The following is a 16,900-nucleotide window of genomic DNA, read 5'->3' on the forward strand; positions in this document are numbered from 1 at the left end:
AGTACCCCATAGCCCTGGGCGACACATAGGGCACTACAGAATACAATGTAGAGCCATCTAGAAGGAATCAACTCATTTATGGTTCTATCATAAGTTTATATGGCCTATGTTGCTCTGTATGCCTCCATCACATGGCTTATTAAGCAGTTATGCTCCACTAGAAGGATTAGGCACCTAGCAATACGTTACAATGTGCTTTACATTTTCCAGAATCTGTCCCCTATGTGTCATATTTACATGGTATCGTTCTCTTCATACTATACCTCTGCATCTTTTTCCATCACTTGCAAGAATGGAGCCTTCAGGACAGAAACAGACAGGTCCTCCTTTGGTCTGTATGCAGCCATGACTGCAGTTCTTGGCCTGTAAGCATGGTGTCTCATCTGATAGATTTAAACAGAGATCTGATAATTGTCTTGTAAATAAAAACTATTCAACAGTATTGTACTGACAACAATTTTAGTCACAAGTAAGAACAATGAAACACAGATTATTATACCTCTTAACTCACAAGTCTACAAGGTTGAGACTATGCAAAAATTAGAAACGTTTGAAATGAAAAGAAATATGGATTGGGATGATACCAGAACAGTTCATTTTAGAAAAGACATCCGGTGATCATACTCTGCTAAATATTCTGTCATTGACAGCACTGTAGTTATAAGGGTTACAGCAGTCGCAACTGTGACGGAGTCCTGAAGCCAAGGGAGACCACAGGCCCTCCCTCACCACATCACTGAGGCAGCATTCTATTATATTAGTCAATTACATTTCCCCCAAACTAATAGACCAACAGATAGAATAGCAGTAATATCATGATGAGGCATACCAATATGTTCAGTGATGTTTAGTATTTGGAAGTAAAATATTGATGTCTCTTCCAGTCTTCCGCAGCCCACCATTCTCATGATTCATTATCTTATCTGCCCCTTCTACTCAGCCAGCTCTGTGGCCTTACTGGGAAAGTGAAAGCATTGATATGCAATATGGGAAGGTGGCACATCATCGGAGGCAGTATGATACTCTGAGAAACGTTCCACTGTTTCCTGGTATTCATGTGGATGTTACTTTGACAATTATCAACTACATGATTATTGTACAAATCAAGAACACATCTTCAGGACAACATTATTCCCTAATGGCAGTGGTCTCTCTCAGCATAATAATGAAGGTTTCCAAACTACAAACATTTTAGAGGATTGGTTTAAGAAACAGGACTAAAAATTCAAGATGTTCCAAATTCCCCAGCTTTCATTCTGATGTGAGATACTGAAAAAAAGTCCAATCTTTGAGGCCCCACCTCACATCTTATGGGACTTAAATGATCTGCTACTTTCATCTTGGATCAGTTACGACATGTCATCTTCAGATATCATGTGGCCTCCAAGCGGATCTATCACCAGATTTCACAATACAAACTGTATACACTAACAGATCTCTTGTCTTCAAAAGGATGCTCTATATCTATGTGAAAAATCATGTCACAGTGACTGTACAATCCTTCATGAAAGCTTTATCTCCTACACCTCCCACATAGCCTGATTGACAGGTCCTCAGTGTCCTTCCTCCTTGCTGCTGAAGCTGAGATTACACACTGCTGAGTACAGGCTGCAGCTATCAGTCAGACTGGGTGGGTGGAGACTAAATACACTTGGACTCGTGAGATATTTCATTCTACAGCTGGACTCAAAATGTTCATTTGAATGTCAGGAATATTCGGCCATTCAAATATGGATATCCAAAGCACATTGCGAAAACTGGACAAAAATCTGTTTTCAATATTAGTGTTTTTATGTTATGTTTGACTGGAGAATATTGCTAAATGACCTGTACTCAACTTTATTCATAAGCTCTGTTCTTGCGTATAGAAAAACTACAGGTATGATGAGGCACATTTATAAAGGTTTCCAAATACAATGGGCATTAGAAGTTAGGCACTAAACCATTAATAACATATTAATGATATGCTAACAAAATATTATATACATATACAGTATATATATACAGTACAGACCAAAAGTTTGGACATACCTTATCTCTAGGACAACTGTAAGGGCTAAGCCACACGGCGAGAAAAACAGTGCGAGTGGAGTGCGATAAAACATCGCATTCCCCTCGGACCAATTCTAGCCTGTGTGTCAGCACACATGGGCGATTATTTTCTCAGCCCTAATCGGACTGAGAAAACAATCGCAGCATGCTGCGATTGTAAGCTGAGTCTCTTTCTCTCGCACCCATTCAAGTGAATGGGGCGAGAGAAAAATCGCACTGCACTCGCGGTACACCGGTGTACTGCTAGTGCAGTGCGAGAATGGCAATAGCCGGCTACGCAGTAGAGAGGGAGAGAAATCCCTCCCTCCCCTCCTGAGTGCCGGCCCGCCCCCCCGCAGCTGAGGTCTGCTCGCACGAACGGACCTCAGTTGCAAGGACACAGGCATGACACTCGGCTCTGCTGTACTGCCAGCACGAGCCGAGTGTCATGCAAGTGGATCGCAGTAGTGCCCGTGTGGCCCCAGCCTTAAGAGGAGACTTTGTGCAGCAGGCCTTCATGGTAAAATAGCTGCTAGGAAACCACTGCTAAGGACAGGCAACAAGCAGAAGAGACTTGTTTGGGCTAAAGAACACAAGGAATGGACATTATACCAGTGGAAATCTGTGCTTTGGTCTGATGAGTCCAAATTTGAGATCTTTGGATCCAAACACCATGTCTTTGTAGAAAAGGTGAAAGGATGGACTCTACATGGCTGGTTCCCACCGTGAAGCATGGGGGAGGAGGTGTGATGATGTGGGGGTACTTTGCTGTTGACACTGTTGGGTATTTATTCAAAATTGAAGGCATACAGAACCAGCATGCCTACCACAGTATCTTGCAGCGGCATGCTATTCCATCTGGTTTGCATTTAGTTGGACCATCATTTATTTTTCAACAGGACAATGACCCCAAACACACCTCCAGGCTGCGTAAGGGCTATTTCACTAAGAAGGAGAGTGATGGGTGATACGCCAGATGACCTGGTCTCCACAGTCACCAGACCTGAACCCAATCAAAATGGTTTGGGGTGAGCTGGACCGCAGATGGAAGGCAAAAGGGCCAACAAGTGCTAAGCATCTCTGGGAACTCCTTCAAGACTGTTGGTAGACCATTGCTGGTGATTACCTCTTGAAGCTCATCAAGAGAATGCCAAGAGTGTGCAAAATAGTAATGAAAGCAAAAGGTGGCTACTTTGAAGAACCTAGAATATAAAACATATTTTCAGTTGTTTCACACTTTTTTAAGTGTTTCATTCCACATGTTTTAATTCATAGTTTTGATGCGTTCAATGCGAGTCTACAATTTTCAGAGTCCTGAAAATAAAGAAAACTCTTTGAATGAGAACATTTGGTCTGTACTGTATATATATACACACACACATTATATATTATATTATATATATATATATATATATATATATATATATATATATATATATATATATATATATACACATACATACACACACACGCACACACACACACACTGATGAGCATGAGGTAACAATTGTTTGTATGTTTGACTTTCAGGCTCCATATCTCACCATCCACTACAGCTTTGAGCGTTAAACTACCTTTATATTATAGACAATCATCTTGACTATCTCATATATGAATTTGACTTGTAACTATTTAGCATATGATTAGTTGTGTAGATTCTTGTCATGTTACAGCATTGTTACTGTTTTACTCCTGGTGTTTGAAAAATATTTTGCTTCTTGTATATTACAAATTACAACCTATTCTCACATTCCCTAATATCTCACTGTGTTATTAGGTTGATTTCCAAGCAAAAAGTCACTGGCTCGATTTGAGGGGCAGCCATATAGAAGAGTTTCCAAGAAAAGAGAAACAGCTTCATCCAGCTCATTGATAGCGGTCTCTCAGCTAAAAACATTGATAAACTGCATCATGTGTATGTAATGGTGTGCTGGACTCTTGCACTCTGCCCCTGAAGACCTCAATCGACGTACAGAATAATGTACATAATGTTCATGTTTATCCTTATGTTGCACATGTGGCCATCCAGTGGCCAGTTGTAGGTACTGCTCCTTGGCAAGATATTGGAAGGTGCTTAGTGACAGGAGTAGCAAGGCAGTGAACAGTTGAGGACACTGGGAGGGGTTAAGGACAATACTTATACGGGCAGAGACAGATATTTAGTAGTAGTGTAAATCGAAATTTAAAGAGAACTGGTAGGGTGCAAGCCAGCAAGTGTCTAAGATTCAAAGAACAGGTGCACGTGGCAAGACCCAAAACCATAAACAGAAACTGTAGCATTCGATGGAACAGTGAAGTACTCTATCCCACCATAATGAGTACAAAACCTTAACCTGGATAGCCTTGGTCGCAACTGTGTACAGTGATACTAGTCCTATAGCGGAGTGCTGGAAAAGACTTGGGCAAACAAGTCAGCATAGGACAACGTTCGTTCACTTAGAAGCTAAGTGAACGAACGTTGTCCTATTATAGTGCAGGTAAAAATGATCATTAGTAGAAAGGGTGCCCTATGGGCTGGACGCGACTATGGCCGTACAGGTCTTTATGACTTTACTGAATGGAACCATGGCGTCAGAAAGTGAAGGAGCAGACATTTTAATAGCAGCAGTAGTACCAAGAGCTAAGGAGCATTTGGCAGTACATGTGTACTTTGAAGTAAAGTGTACCATTCCTACAATGTTCAAGTGTTATGCCCACAGTAATGATGTGACTGATGTACTGTGTGTAACTTTTAGTAAAAGCCTGTTGAACAAAAAACTAAATCTGTGTCCATCAATCCCCAGTGGGAATCTCCAGGATCGTTCAAGGATTTGCATAGAGGTATGGTTTGCATACACAGAGTCCACACACCCCACCAGGAGCCCCGCCAACCACCCCTTTTCCTCAGCTCTGTGGAGAGGACTGGGGCCTGGGCCAAAGAGAAAGAAGGGCTGATTCACAGCATAAGGATTGAATTCAGACTACGGTTCCTGCCTCCTCTCTACATGAGTGCCATGATAGTTGGAACAATACGATATGAAGTTTGTCCATGCATTCAAAAGCCAAGAGATGGACGTCCAGGCAAAATATCAAAGTCACATAGTCGGCTCATCACAAGGTCTATCAGTTCTGTTGCGAAAAGCACGGTGGTTGGAGGTAACTCATATGATTCATAATAGTGATATCACAGATGTCCATGCAAGCACCGGGCGACACACGTTATACAAGTCTGGAATGGTTGCCTGAAAAACGTGAAGAAGCTTTAACTTCAATATTGTCATAAGAAGCGTTGGTTCAAGTTTTAAAAAAAATATGAAAAGTGGACAGTAGAAGATTGGAAACAGGTGATTTGGAGCGAAGAGACAAAGGTCAATAGACTGGGATCTGATGGGTGCAAGTGGGTCTGGAAGAAACAAGGAAAAAAGGGGTTAAGGGTTCCAAATATTTAAGGAAATGTCAAGGTCGGTGGAGGAAGCCTGATGATAAGGGCTTGTTTTACAGTCAAAGGAGTTAGGTACTTGAGCAGGATTTATGGTGGACACAGTCCCCAGATCTCAACCCAATCAAACATTTAGGAGTAGAGTTGAAGAAAAATCTGTATATTTACCCATGTGAGTCGACCAGTATGCACTAACACTGTGTATGTGTACAAGAGGTCTAGGATCATATTTTGGTCAATACGTGCTTGAATTTGACCGAGAGCATGCCCAAAAAGAATTAGGCAATGTTGAAAGCCAAAAAAAGATTTACAAAATAGTAACAAAATAATAAAAATTCCAATTTTGATTTTTAGGTACTTAACAGTAACAATGCAGTGACATGACAAGAATATGCATAGCTAATAATATGCTAAATAGCTGCTAGTCAAATTTATGTATGAGATAGCCAGGATGATTGTCTATGAAATGAAGTAGTCTCATTCTCAAAGCTGTAGTGGATGCTGAGATATGGCGCTTGAAAGTCAAACGTTCAAAACATTGTTACCCTTTTGCTCATCAGTGTATGTATATATATATATATATATATTTATAATATATATATGTGTAGAGAGAGAGAGACATTTATATATATTTTTTTCTATATGTAGTGGATGAATTGAACAGATTACCAATTTTTTTTAAGTAAATATATTTCTAAAAGTGATGTTGACATGAATTTCTCACCAGGTGTTGGCATCAATTCATCCGATCCACAAGCTGTTACTAAAATTTATTTAATACTCCATAAGACAGCCTTTGATGGAGATGACAGCTTCAAGACGCCTCCTATGTGGAGAAACAAGTCACATGCATTGCTCAGCTGTGATTTTGGACCATTTTTCCACACAAACGCTTTTCACATCCTGAAAGTTCTGTGGGCTCTTGCTATGAAGTCTGAGCATATTTCCTTCAAGTAATGTTCTATTGGATTCAGGTCGGGTGACCAGCTGGGCTATTCTAGCAGTTTTATTTTCTTTCTCTGAAACTAATTGAGCATTTTCTTGGCTGTGTGTTTGGGATCATTGCCTTGCTGAAATGTCCACCCTCATTTCATCTTCATCATCCTTGGAGATGGTAGAAGATATTTATCAAGAATGTCTTGCTACATTTGTCCATTCTTTCTTCCTTCAATTATTTGAAGTTTCCAAGTGCTGTATGCTGAAAAACAGCCCCAGACCATGATGTTCCCAACTCGAAACTTCACTGTTGGTTTGGTGTTTTTAGGATATATGCAGTGCCTTTTGGCTTTCAAGCATGGTGTGCATTATGACATCCAAAAAATTGAATTTGGTGTTATCTGACCAGACTATATTCTCCCAAACTTTCACAGGCTTGTCTAAATGGTGTTGCGCAAACTCTAAATGTGCTTGAACTTGTTTTTTGTTCAGCAATGAGGTCTTACATGGTGAGCGTGCATACAGGCTATGTTGGTTGAGTGCATTACTTTTATTTTCTTTGAAACAATTGTACCTGATGATTCCAGGTCTTCCTGTAGCTCTCCACAGGCGGTCCTTGACTATTGGACAACTCTTCTGATAAAAATTTTCACTCCCTTGTCTGAAATCTTGCAGGTAGCATCTTATCATGGCCAGTTTGTGGTGAATGATGTTTTTTCCTCTTCCAGTTTATGGACCCAATAGTACTCACTGCACTCTTCAGTAGTATAGAAATTCTTCCATAGTAAATACCATCAGTATGTTTTACAACAATAAGGTTGCAAAGGTTTTGAGATAGCCCATTGGTTTTACCTGTGGAGACTCAAGGGTTAGGAGTTCTCTAATCCACTTACTTGGCTCTCTTTAGAAAGACCGCACAGGCTGTGGATCATCCCACTGAACAGCCATACTCATTCATTGTGGGCATAACACTACTCAGACAACACAGGGTCAGGGTACCACACTCTGGTAAGACTTTATTGGGTTACCAACAGTCAACAGCAGGTAATACATTCTCAGCAAGGACTCGAGATGGTGCAAATGACAGAGCCTTGTCCTTCCCCTGGCTTACCAGGAACATGAACCTTTGTGACTTTGGGATATCCAGGGCCACTACCCTAGCTAGCAGCACCGTGCTTTAGGTGGGCAGAGGCAAGCTAAGGAAGCTGACCTAGCACAGCAAGGTATGTGGCCAGGTGACTGAATTCTCCCAACCTGGGTTCTCCAAAAAAAATTATGGGCTTAGTGTTGGGTAGTGGACCAGTTGTGTAATCCTCCAGCTGGAGCCATAATTCCAAAGCTGAAGTCCTGTAGATAGGACCAGGCCCCTTTTTATATCCCTCAATTGCTATTTTAGAGCATTGTGCCTCACAATATTGGGGGAGATGGCTGTTCCCTAATTGTTCGTTAGTTCAAATAGACTGCAGAATTGTCTTTTAAATGAATCATCACATTACTCACCATGAGATGTTTCTTGTGTGGCACCTTGGTAAATGAGTAACCTCTTTATAGACAAAGCAGTTGAACCAGCTGATATTAATTTTCACTAAGCTGTAAGATTGTTTTCTAATTACTTATAGATTTCAGCTGGTGTCATGATTTTCCATGGCTTTTTGCACCTCTTATTTGCTATGTTCAATACTTTTTGCCTATGTGATTTCTCATTATTACACATCACTAAATTTATGGACATCTATGGCTTGCTAACTTTGCCTGTGTTGTTTGGATGGGCTGTTACCGACATCTGGTGAGGAATTCATGTCAATAGCACCTTTATAAATATATTTGCGTAGAAAATTGGTGACATATTCAATATATATAAGATATATACTGCATATATATATATATATATATATATATATATATATATATCTATCATATGTGTATCTATTTGACAGCCTGGGGAAGTACAGAAGTACAATCCCTTTCCCGACACTGCATGTACACTGAAGGAGAAGCTCTAGTAAAACACTGGGTATAGATCATATTTTTATATGAGGGGTGTCTGTTGCACATCTCTGCTTACCACTGCTGACGTAAGCAGCTTCACCTATTTTTTTCAGCTCATGTGATAGAACGTATATAAAATTTTATAAACTGCTGTTATTCTAATACAGAAGCCGCTTCCCTAGTTAGGAATCTTTTGTCTGAGAATTATTGATGCCAAGCTATAATAGCAGCATAGCCTGTGTTATAATAATGAATAGTTAAATGTGTGTCTTGGAGCTAATACCATTGTATATTTTTCTGGCAATTTAGAATTCTCTTTTAATTGTCATATTACTGTGCTCTGATTTCACATACAACAAAAGTAACTCATATTAAATAGCAATTCATTTGGCTGTAGAGCATTTAGCTAACAATAAAAGCAGCATTTACTGGAAATCTGTAATCTTACAGAGTAACTTAGTTTTATTAATGCATGTACAAAAAGCTAGGCTAATGCCACTCATAAATGTGTAATATGCAATTCTTTTTATTGCTCGCAGATTCTTTACTGCAGGAAGAATACTGATAATCTAACATAACTGACAGTTTCCTATGAAGCCGCTAATAGCATATAACTATTCCATAAATGACTGCAATAATTGCAGACTATAACTATAGCGATGGGAAGAACAGATTCTCACTCATTCTAACCTAACTTTATACATTGTGATTTATACAGATAATTTGTTGTCATTGGGGCTTTTATTGGGTTAAATATGCTAAATAAATTGTAAAATCCACTTTTTTTGTGCAAATTGACCCTAAAACGTTTATATTTCCTTATGTTTATTTGTACTCTAGTATTCAGAGGTTAAAACTGGATTGCTCCTATTAATTTTCATATTTCTGATCTAAGTGGACTAGCAGTATATATTATTATTTATTATTATAGCGCCATTAATTCCATGGCACTTTACAAGTGAGAAAGGGTATACATAAAAACTAGTACAATAATCATTAACAGTACATAACAGACTGGTATAGGAGGAGAGAGGACCCTGCCCGCGAGGGCTTACAATATACAAGGGATGGGTGAGGGTACAATAGGTGAGCAGAGAGCTGGTTGCGCAGTGGTCCTTGATTAGTACCCATACTATTAACAATTCCACCATGCATGAGCTGGGTTATCCAGAAACAATAAAACCATATACTGTAGTTGATATTATTTAGAACCCAACTTATAGTAAGGAGAGCAATTCCTTCATATCTCTCCCCAATACCAAACTGCTAATTGTTAGTGATAGAATTAAATATACTGCTGGTTGCTGCACATTAATGTAGAAGTTTATTGCCAGCTAAATTGTCACTTACTGTCAACAAATTTTATCTTTTATCCAGCCCATTACAGCAGTCCAGTCATAGTATTTCCTATTACCAAATCTATTTTTTGTAGCTCAATACAGAATATCCCATTATTTACGATTACCCATGTTTCCTCGAAAATAACACAGGTTCTTACATTATATTTTGCTCCAACATATGCGCTAGAACTTTTTTTTTTAGGGGATGTCTTATATTTTCCCATGAACAACAATCCACATTTATTCTTGAACAAAAAAAATCAACATTTATTTAAATCAAATCCTGTCATTTCATTCTGAAACATCAACATTTGGTGTTAATCCTATTACTGGCACAGATGCACATTTTCTTACCTGATCTGCTATTCTCGTGGTACAGAACTAGTCCCATAGTGGTGGGTACATACCATATTTACAAAGGTTTAATTTACCTGCTTACATTTATTTTTCACTGTGTACTGTTACGTTTACCCCCCCCAAAAAAGCAGGTACTCTCTAAAAGAATCGCAAACCCCACACAATTAGAGTTGGAAAGTGAATGGGCTCTCACATACATATCTGCATCACTGGCAGGTCCTCCTGCGTTTTATAGCAGTTGGTTCCCCCTGGTGACTGGAAGTAGGATCACTTGAGTGTAGCGATACTGGTACCTGATCTGTTATGATCCGGAACCATGGAAGACAACCATAAATCATTGGTAAAAGGTGACAAGAGCATTGGCAACTAATCTGGCTGCCATCCCCTTACTAACCATCACAACAAGAAGTAGCCGAGGGGTGAACTAACATCCAGTGCACCGCGAACCCAGCCGGAGAACTAGCTATCCTAAAGGAAGGAAAGATGAATAACTCTCTGCCTCAGAAAATAGATAAAGAATAGCAAGCCCCCCACATTCAAAGACTGCGGTGATATAGGAAAACACAATACACAGATAGATGATAGGATTAGCAAAAGGTGAGGCTCTACTGACTAAATAGAACAGGACAGGAAAGGGACTGATGGTGGCCAGAGAAAAACCCTGCAAAAATCCAACAACCTGATAGTACAAAAAAGCCCTCAGATCGCTAGATCTGAACTCCGTCCTATACCAGGCGCTCTTGTCATATCAATGAACAGAAAGCAGGAACCATTACAAATTCAAGAAGCAACAAATACATGGACTTATAGGAGCAATACTCCAAACATAGCTGTAGGGAGCTTTCCAGCTAAGCAACTGAGAGGGAAGATCCCTGCATGCAAATAAACTGAAAACAACCACAGCAAATGACAAACTCAGATAAGAACAAAAAGAAGCAAACAAAAATAAAGAGCCAAGCACTTATCTGGGGTAGATGTGGTCTCGAGCAGGATGAAGCAGGCTGGTGAACAAAGAACAACTGACATCCGGCATAGCCTGCTATCAGACCAGGGTTTAAATAAGCAGAGAGTTAGCAATGGAAACGCCCATTGCTCAACAAATTATGGAAACGACTGACGCTACACCGATGATACGATTTGGACGTTTTTGCGCTCCTTAATCGTATCAAAAAGGATTTACACACTACGATATCGACTGCGATGCCGGATGTGCGTCACTTTCGATTTGACCCCACCGACATCGAAGCTGCGATGTCGTAGTGTGCAAAGTGCCCCTTAGTCTATACTAATGAACTGTGGCATACATATACTAGGCTGCTAAGAGTATCCAGCACATTTTGTCACTGATATTTAGATGTTACCTTTGTCATAACTGTCTCAATGTGTTTAGCCCACCTACTACTTGTTGGGCACATCAGGAGACTGTATGATTACTGTATTATGGTAGCAAAGTCTCTGAAATTGACTTTAGCGGCCACGATATGTAAGATGTTCATGTCCATCAAATTATGTTTGTAAAACTGTGTGTGAATTCAGGAGGAGAATTCTGGAACATAAAGGAAGAAAGGAAGACAATCCGCCTGCAAGGCACGTCCTCGAGGAACATGGAGGTGACTTGAGATACCTCAATTTTCAAGGGATAGGGAAGACTAGATCCTTCTACAGAAGGGAAGACTGTGATAACTGAATATGCAGAAAAAGGCCCATTAGATTATTAGGCTTAAATTTGTTGCACCACTGGGCCAACAATGAATAGATATCTTTTTTTTTTTCTGGACTTTCGTAGCAGATATACAACTCACTGTAACATATTAGTAGTTATTGTACTTTTATATGTACTCCTTTGAAAATGAATACTCTCATGGATTATTCAATCTTTATTTTTACAGCATGCTTTGATTTATATCGCACTTGGTAGAATATTTTTTACCCATATATGCTTGTTTTTCTTACTTTGATTGATCATTGTATTATATACAATAAGGATATGTGCCGCCACCACGCCAGCAGTCAGGCTGCTTGGATTCGGATCCGCAGTGTGGCTCGAGGGATTTTCCGGACCCGGGGGTCGCTTGGACACTTTAAATAAAAGGGGACGTATATGTACGGGCAATTGCTGTAAGGTCTTCGTGACGCCACCCACAGTGTGTGGTGAGATGTAGCACCACCGCTGCTGTTGGGGAGCACCCGGGGGGCGATGGGATAGCAGCTGGATATTAACCCCTCCGTGGGTAGGGATGGATGCCCCGGGGCCCAGTGTCTCTGTGCTGAGGATGGTGGTTGCAGGGGCCGGGGAGCCCGGTCAGACCGGTGGATGCTGGTGTACTCACAGTCAAATGAATCACACAAGTCCAATGGCAAACCAAAGTGACAGTGGCCGGCCGCCGTGGCCGGGTGTATTCTAGTCCCTCACCCGGAGTGATGCTCTGTGTCACTTTCCTCTGCACTATTTTAGTTCTCTCTGGACTTCTCGGTATGGAACATGGGAGTCCGCTCCCAGAACTACTGGTGGGAGCCTTGCCCGCAGACGCTGACACGTGGGATCCAAAGGGGCCCTGGCGGATGCCCTATCCCCCGCGGTGGGCTGCTGGTCTGCTCTTTTGGGACTTTGGGTGGGACAGGACCTGTAATCCTTTCCTCAACTGGTGAATTAACAAAGCCGGTGGTTCCGGTCTCTGCTTCAGGGTCCAGGTACCCCCTCTGTCCATGGTTTCCGGGTCGGTTCTCCGGTGTCGGTACCGGCAGGCTCCTTCCCTGTTCTGGTCCACCTCTGATCTCTGGCAGCCGTCTTCCCGTCTCCTGACAGACACGGACCACAGTCTGCCACCTAGCCAGCATGCTGGGGCTCCAACCCCGACGCCTTTCCTCTCTGGCTTCCGCTTCAGCTCACTTTCTCCTCTCCTCCACTGAACTGCACTCCACTCCACTCAGAACTCCCACTTCAACTTCGACTTCAACTTCCACTGAACACTTTCCCACCCTGGCTTCTCCAGACCCCTAGGTGGGCGTTTTCCTTCCGCCTGGTCCCGCCCGCTGCTGTGCCTTTCCTACCCTGGGGGGGTGACTAAGGTTTTGTTGGCTCGGTGTAACCCCGTGATGGATGGTGTAATGTGGGGGTCTACTTGATGTGCAACACCTGGCGGCACCAGGGCATCACAGATATGCATAGCAGACTTGGGGGATGTGTAAGGCTATATTCTCACAATGAGCTTTCGAGGGTGAAGAATTTCTGCACCTATTAAGTATATTAGGTTACTTGTGTTTGTTTGGGGTTTTTTTACATGTGTTTTTGTGGAGTTTTTGACACTGTGGTTTTTGTTTATTGTTGTGTGTCATGTTTTAAATACATTTTCTTTGTATTTGATTATTCCTGGTATTTGGTTTTGAAAAAACATTATCAATATAGTTATCTGCAGATTACATGCATTTTTAATGTGTTTCCACAGGGGAAACACACTAAAAACACATGCATGTTTTTACCTGTGGAGTTTCCATATCTAATGCAAGTCTATGAGGAAAACCGGCACTCCAAACTCAGCATACCCGTAAGGGAAACTGACATGTTGTGGATCTTAAACACACACCATAGGTCAGTTTACGCTGAGTAAAAAGAAGCACAGTGGGCAGGAGGTTTGTTTAAATCCCATCCACTTTTCTGGAAACGTAGGATGCTGAGTTTTTGACACAGCAAAAATATACAACGTCAAAAACTCCCTAAAAACTGATCATGGGCACAAAGTCGAAGGCTTATGAGGATAATATTTTAAAGTTATCTCGTATCTATGGTTATGATTTACCTTCTTTATATATCAATTTTGATTTAATCAAGGGACATGATGCAATAGGATGCTAATCACCAACAAAACAATGCATAATAAATAAAGTATCATTGGCACTTCATATATGCAGTTAATACACAGGAAAATGCCACCACCTTCTGGCATCCAGTTACCTTGGTTTTGGCTGCAGTGATTAAATGGAATATGATCGTGTCAGATGGGATCTGATTGGTCCACTTATAAGTACTGCGTGATTGGCTGGATTTCAGATTAGTAATGGGCAGGCTTTCATACATGCCTCCCATTACTAATCTAGGGCTTAGTAGCAGCTGTGAGCTGTTATTAACCCCTTATTACCCCTACTAGCACCACACCAAGGCAATCGGGATAAGTCATGTAAAGTGCCAGGATTGTCACATATAATGGATGCGACAATCCTGGGTGGCTGCAGGCTGCTATATGCTGGGGGGCCCAATAAGTATGGGTCTCACCAGCCTGAGAATATCAGTCCTCAGCTGTTGGCTGGGTATCAAAATTAGGTGAGACCACATGCCAATTTTTAAAACGATTTATTTAAATATTTGAAAACAAAAGCCGCATGTGATCCCTCTTATTTTAATACACAGCCAAGATAAGCACACAGCTTGGGGTTGCATCATGTAGCCGTATGCTTGATCTGTGCTGGGTATCATAATATGGGGGACCCGACGCCAATTTATTCATTTATTTTATAGCAAATAAATTTATTATAGCAATATAGACACACACAGAGAGCGTCTCTGATTGAAAGCAGTCAAACATGCTGTCACACAGGATGGGAGCGCATCGGACTCCACTCAATTTCCCAAGTTGCCAGATCTGGATCGTTACCAAGAGTTCCCTGAGAACTCCAGGCCATGGGTCAGTACTTTCGAACCCATGCGGATCCGGACTTTTACAGTCCAAGTCTGCCCATCACTGATTTGGAATAAAGGACCACTGATATCAGCTCTAAGACCACAGCAAGTGTAACATATATAGAGGACCCATTGAAGCTTTGACTATAAATATACACAACCAAAATACAATCCATGTTAATATCATCTAATGCATAGATCCAGTAAGCACATATTGGTGGCATACTTACCATGACATGACTTTTTATCTGGGAGGAGGACGTAACCTCTGGGACAGCTACAATAATAGGAGCCTGGGATATTTTCACAGCCGAGAGTGCAGCCATGACTCCATAAGGAACATTCATTAATATCTAATGACAGAGAAAATTAAACTTGAGCCACTTTGATTACATACCTGTTCCTCAGTCTACGGAAGATAAAGATAACAATCTGTCTTGTCTGTTTTCATTCCATTTTAAATATGTTTAAGTTCACCTGAATGTGAAAGTCTACGAGACCACCTTTAACCTCACCCAGTAAACATTTAGAACTGCACATCTGGGACTGTTCCCCTCTGTAGTATTATTACACATAAATCATCCATTCTAGAAGGCTAGAAGTATAAAAAGTCCTAACATCCAGCATACTGTAGCAAAAATCCGCATTTCCCATTTCTCATCCAATGAGCATTTCTCTGTTTCTGTCCTCATACTTTCCTGTAGACTTCAACTTGATCAGTTTTATACCCAAGCAGTTGTTAAAAATAGAAGATCATGTATTCTTACTATTGCTTCTCCTTTCTTGTTCTCCTTCCTGCTTTACACAACTTTTCATTTGTCTTAAAGGGAATCTGTAATGTCCCCAAATGCTATTAATCTGCAGATATAGTACAAGGCCAGAACCTCACCCCCGGTGTGGGTGGAGGCCAGCATGACTTGGTTAGGAGGAGGGGACCCCCAGAAGAGGGAGGGGGGGTGGAGATTATGGGTCAGTTGGAGCATATATAGTCCAACCTGAAGGTGGAGGATCCCTTTGGCCTGCACTCCCCTGGGATTGTCCTGCCCTCCCTCCCTAATTTTAGTGATTGCAGGGTCATGCTGGCTGTTGGCGGCTAGGGTGGGTCCTTGAAGTTGGTGTAAATTGTTACTGGGGGGTTCATGGAAATAAGGATCTCTTTCATTGGCCGGTTTGGATGGTGATCTGGTGATTTGGTGGACCACCGGCAATGGAATGTCGGGTCCCAGGTTTGGTAATTATCCCTTCCCCCCCCTTTTATTGGTGCTCCCGAGTTGATGGTTACGGCTAGGAGTAAGTGGTTCAAGGGGAAGGTAATGTTAATAAGGTACTAGTTAATCATCAGATTTATGAGCTTCGAGGACCACACCCTATTTAAGTTCATTTCCTGTGTGTATATGTTTAATAAAAGGCTGCTGTGGCCATTTCATCCAACTTTGTTGCATGTGTTTATTTCTTAAGTTATTAAGGGGTAAGGTAATAAAAGGTATTGGGGGGTTACCGTAGCTCGACTATGCCAAAGTCAAGGGTTAATCTTCATGTTAAAAGCATCACGATGCTGTCCTGCTTTGTTACTGAAAGTGCAGCTACCAGGAGAACATGAACATTATTCCTGGGAGCCACCTGTTTTTAGTACCAGAGCGGCTACAGTCACCATTCACAATATTTTGAGCCGACGTTGTAAGCGTGCACTGGCAAATTGAATGACAGCTCCCTTTGCACTGATGCACTGAAGAGCAAGTCATCATACAGCTTTTCACGGGCTAAATATTTACCATTCATTTTAATATACAATGTACTGTCAATGTGAAAAAAATTGCAACAGAAGTGAAATCCCCAAAAAACAAAACACAATTCCACCATTTCTATTGGGGGGGCAGTGGGGGGCAGTTGGTTTTGCAGCATTAATTGTGCAGTAAAAATTACATTTTTCCAATGATAAATTTGTGTGATTAATTGTTTTTTTGTGGCAAGCTAGTGTTTTATTGACACCATTTTGGAGCAAATACACAGCTTTGATAGTTTCTAATTGTATATTTTGGCAGAATTGCAATTACCAAAATATCTCAATTCTTTAATTTAGACTTTTTATCTCTATACAACTTTGGCAGCTTAATTCATTTTATATTTTGATAGAATGGGCTTTCACAGATGTAG

General features: G+C 41.1%; 1 protein-coding gene across 3 annotated transcripts in view; it reads right to left on the reverse strand.

Annotated features, from left to right (window-relative positions):
• Positions 1-16,900, reverse strand: part of EGF (epidermal growth factor) — a 298,020-nt gene that overhangs the window by 168,631 nt on the left and 112,489 nt on the right. For all 3 annotated transcript variants that reach the window (XM_075349333.1, XM_075349340.1, XM_075349348.1), the window contains exons 7-8: positions 14,977-15,099; positions 264-383 (exon numbers count right to left, since the gene is read on the reverse strand). In XM_075349333.1, the coding sequence (XP_075205448.1) occupies positions 264-383; positions 14,977-15,099 (243 nt within the window). The remainder of the gene's footprint in view (positions 1-263; positions 384-14,976; positions 15,100-16,900) is intronic.

Source organism: Anomaloglossus baeobatrachus, chromosome 1 (genome assembly GCF_048569485.1).
Source record: "Anomaloglossus baeobatrachus isolate aAnoBae1 chromosome 1, aAnoBae1.hap1, whole genome shotgun sequence".
NCBI classification, from domain to species: domain Eukaryota; kingdom Metazoa; phylum Chordata; class Amphibia; order Anura; family Aromobatidae; genus Anomaloglossus; species Anomaloglossus baeobatrachus.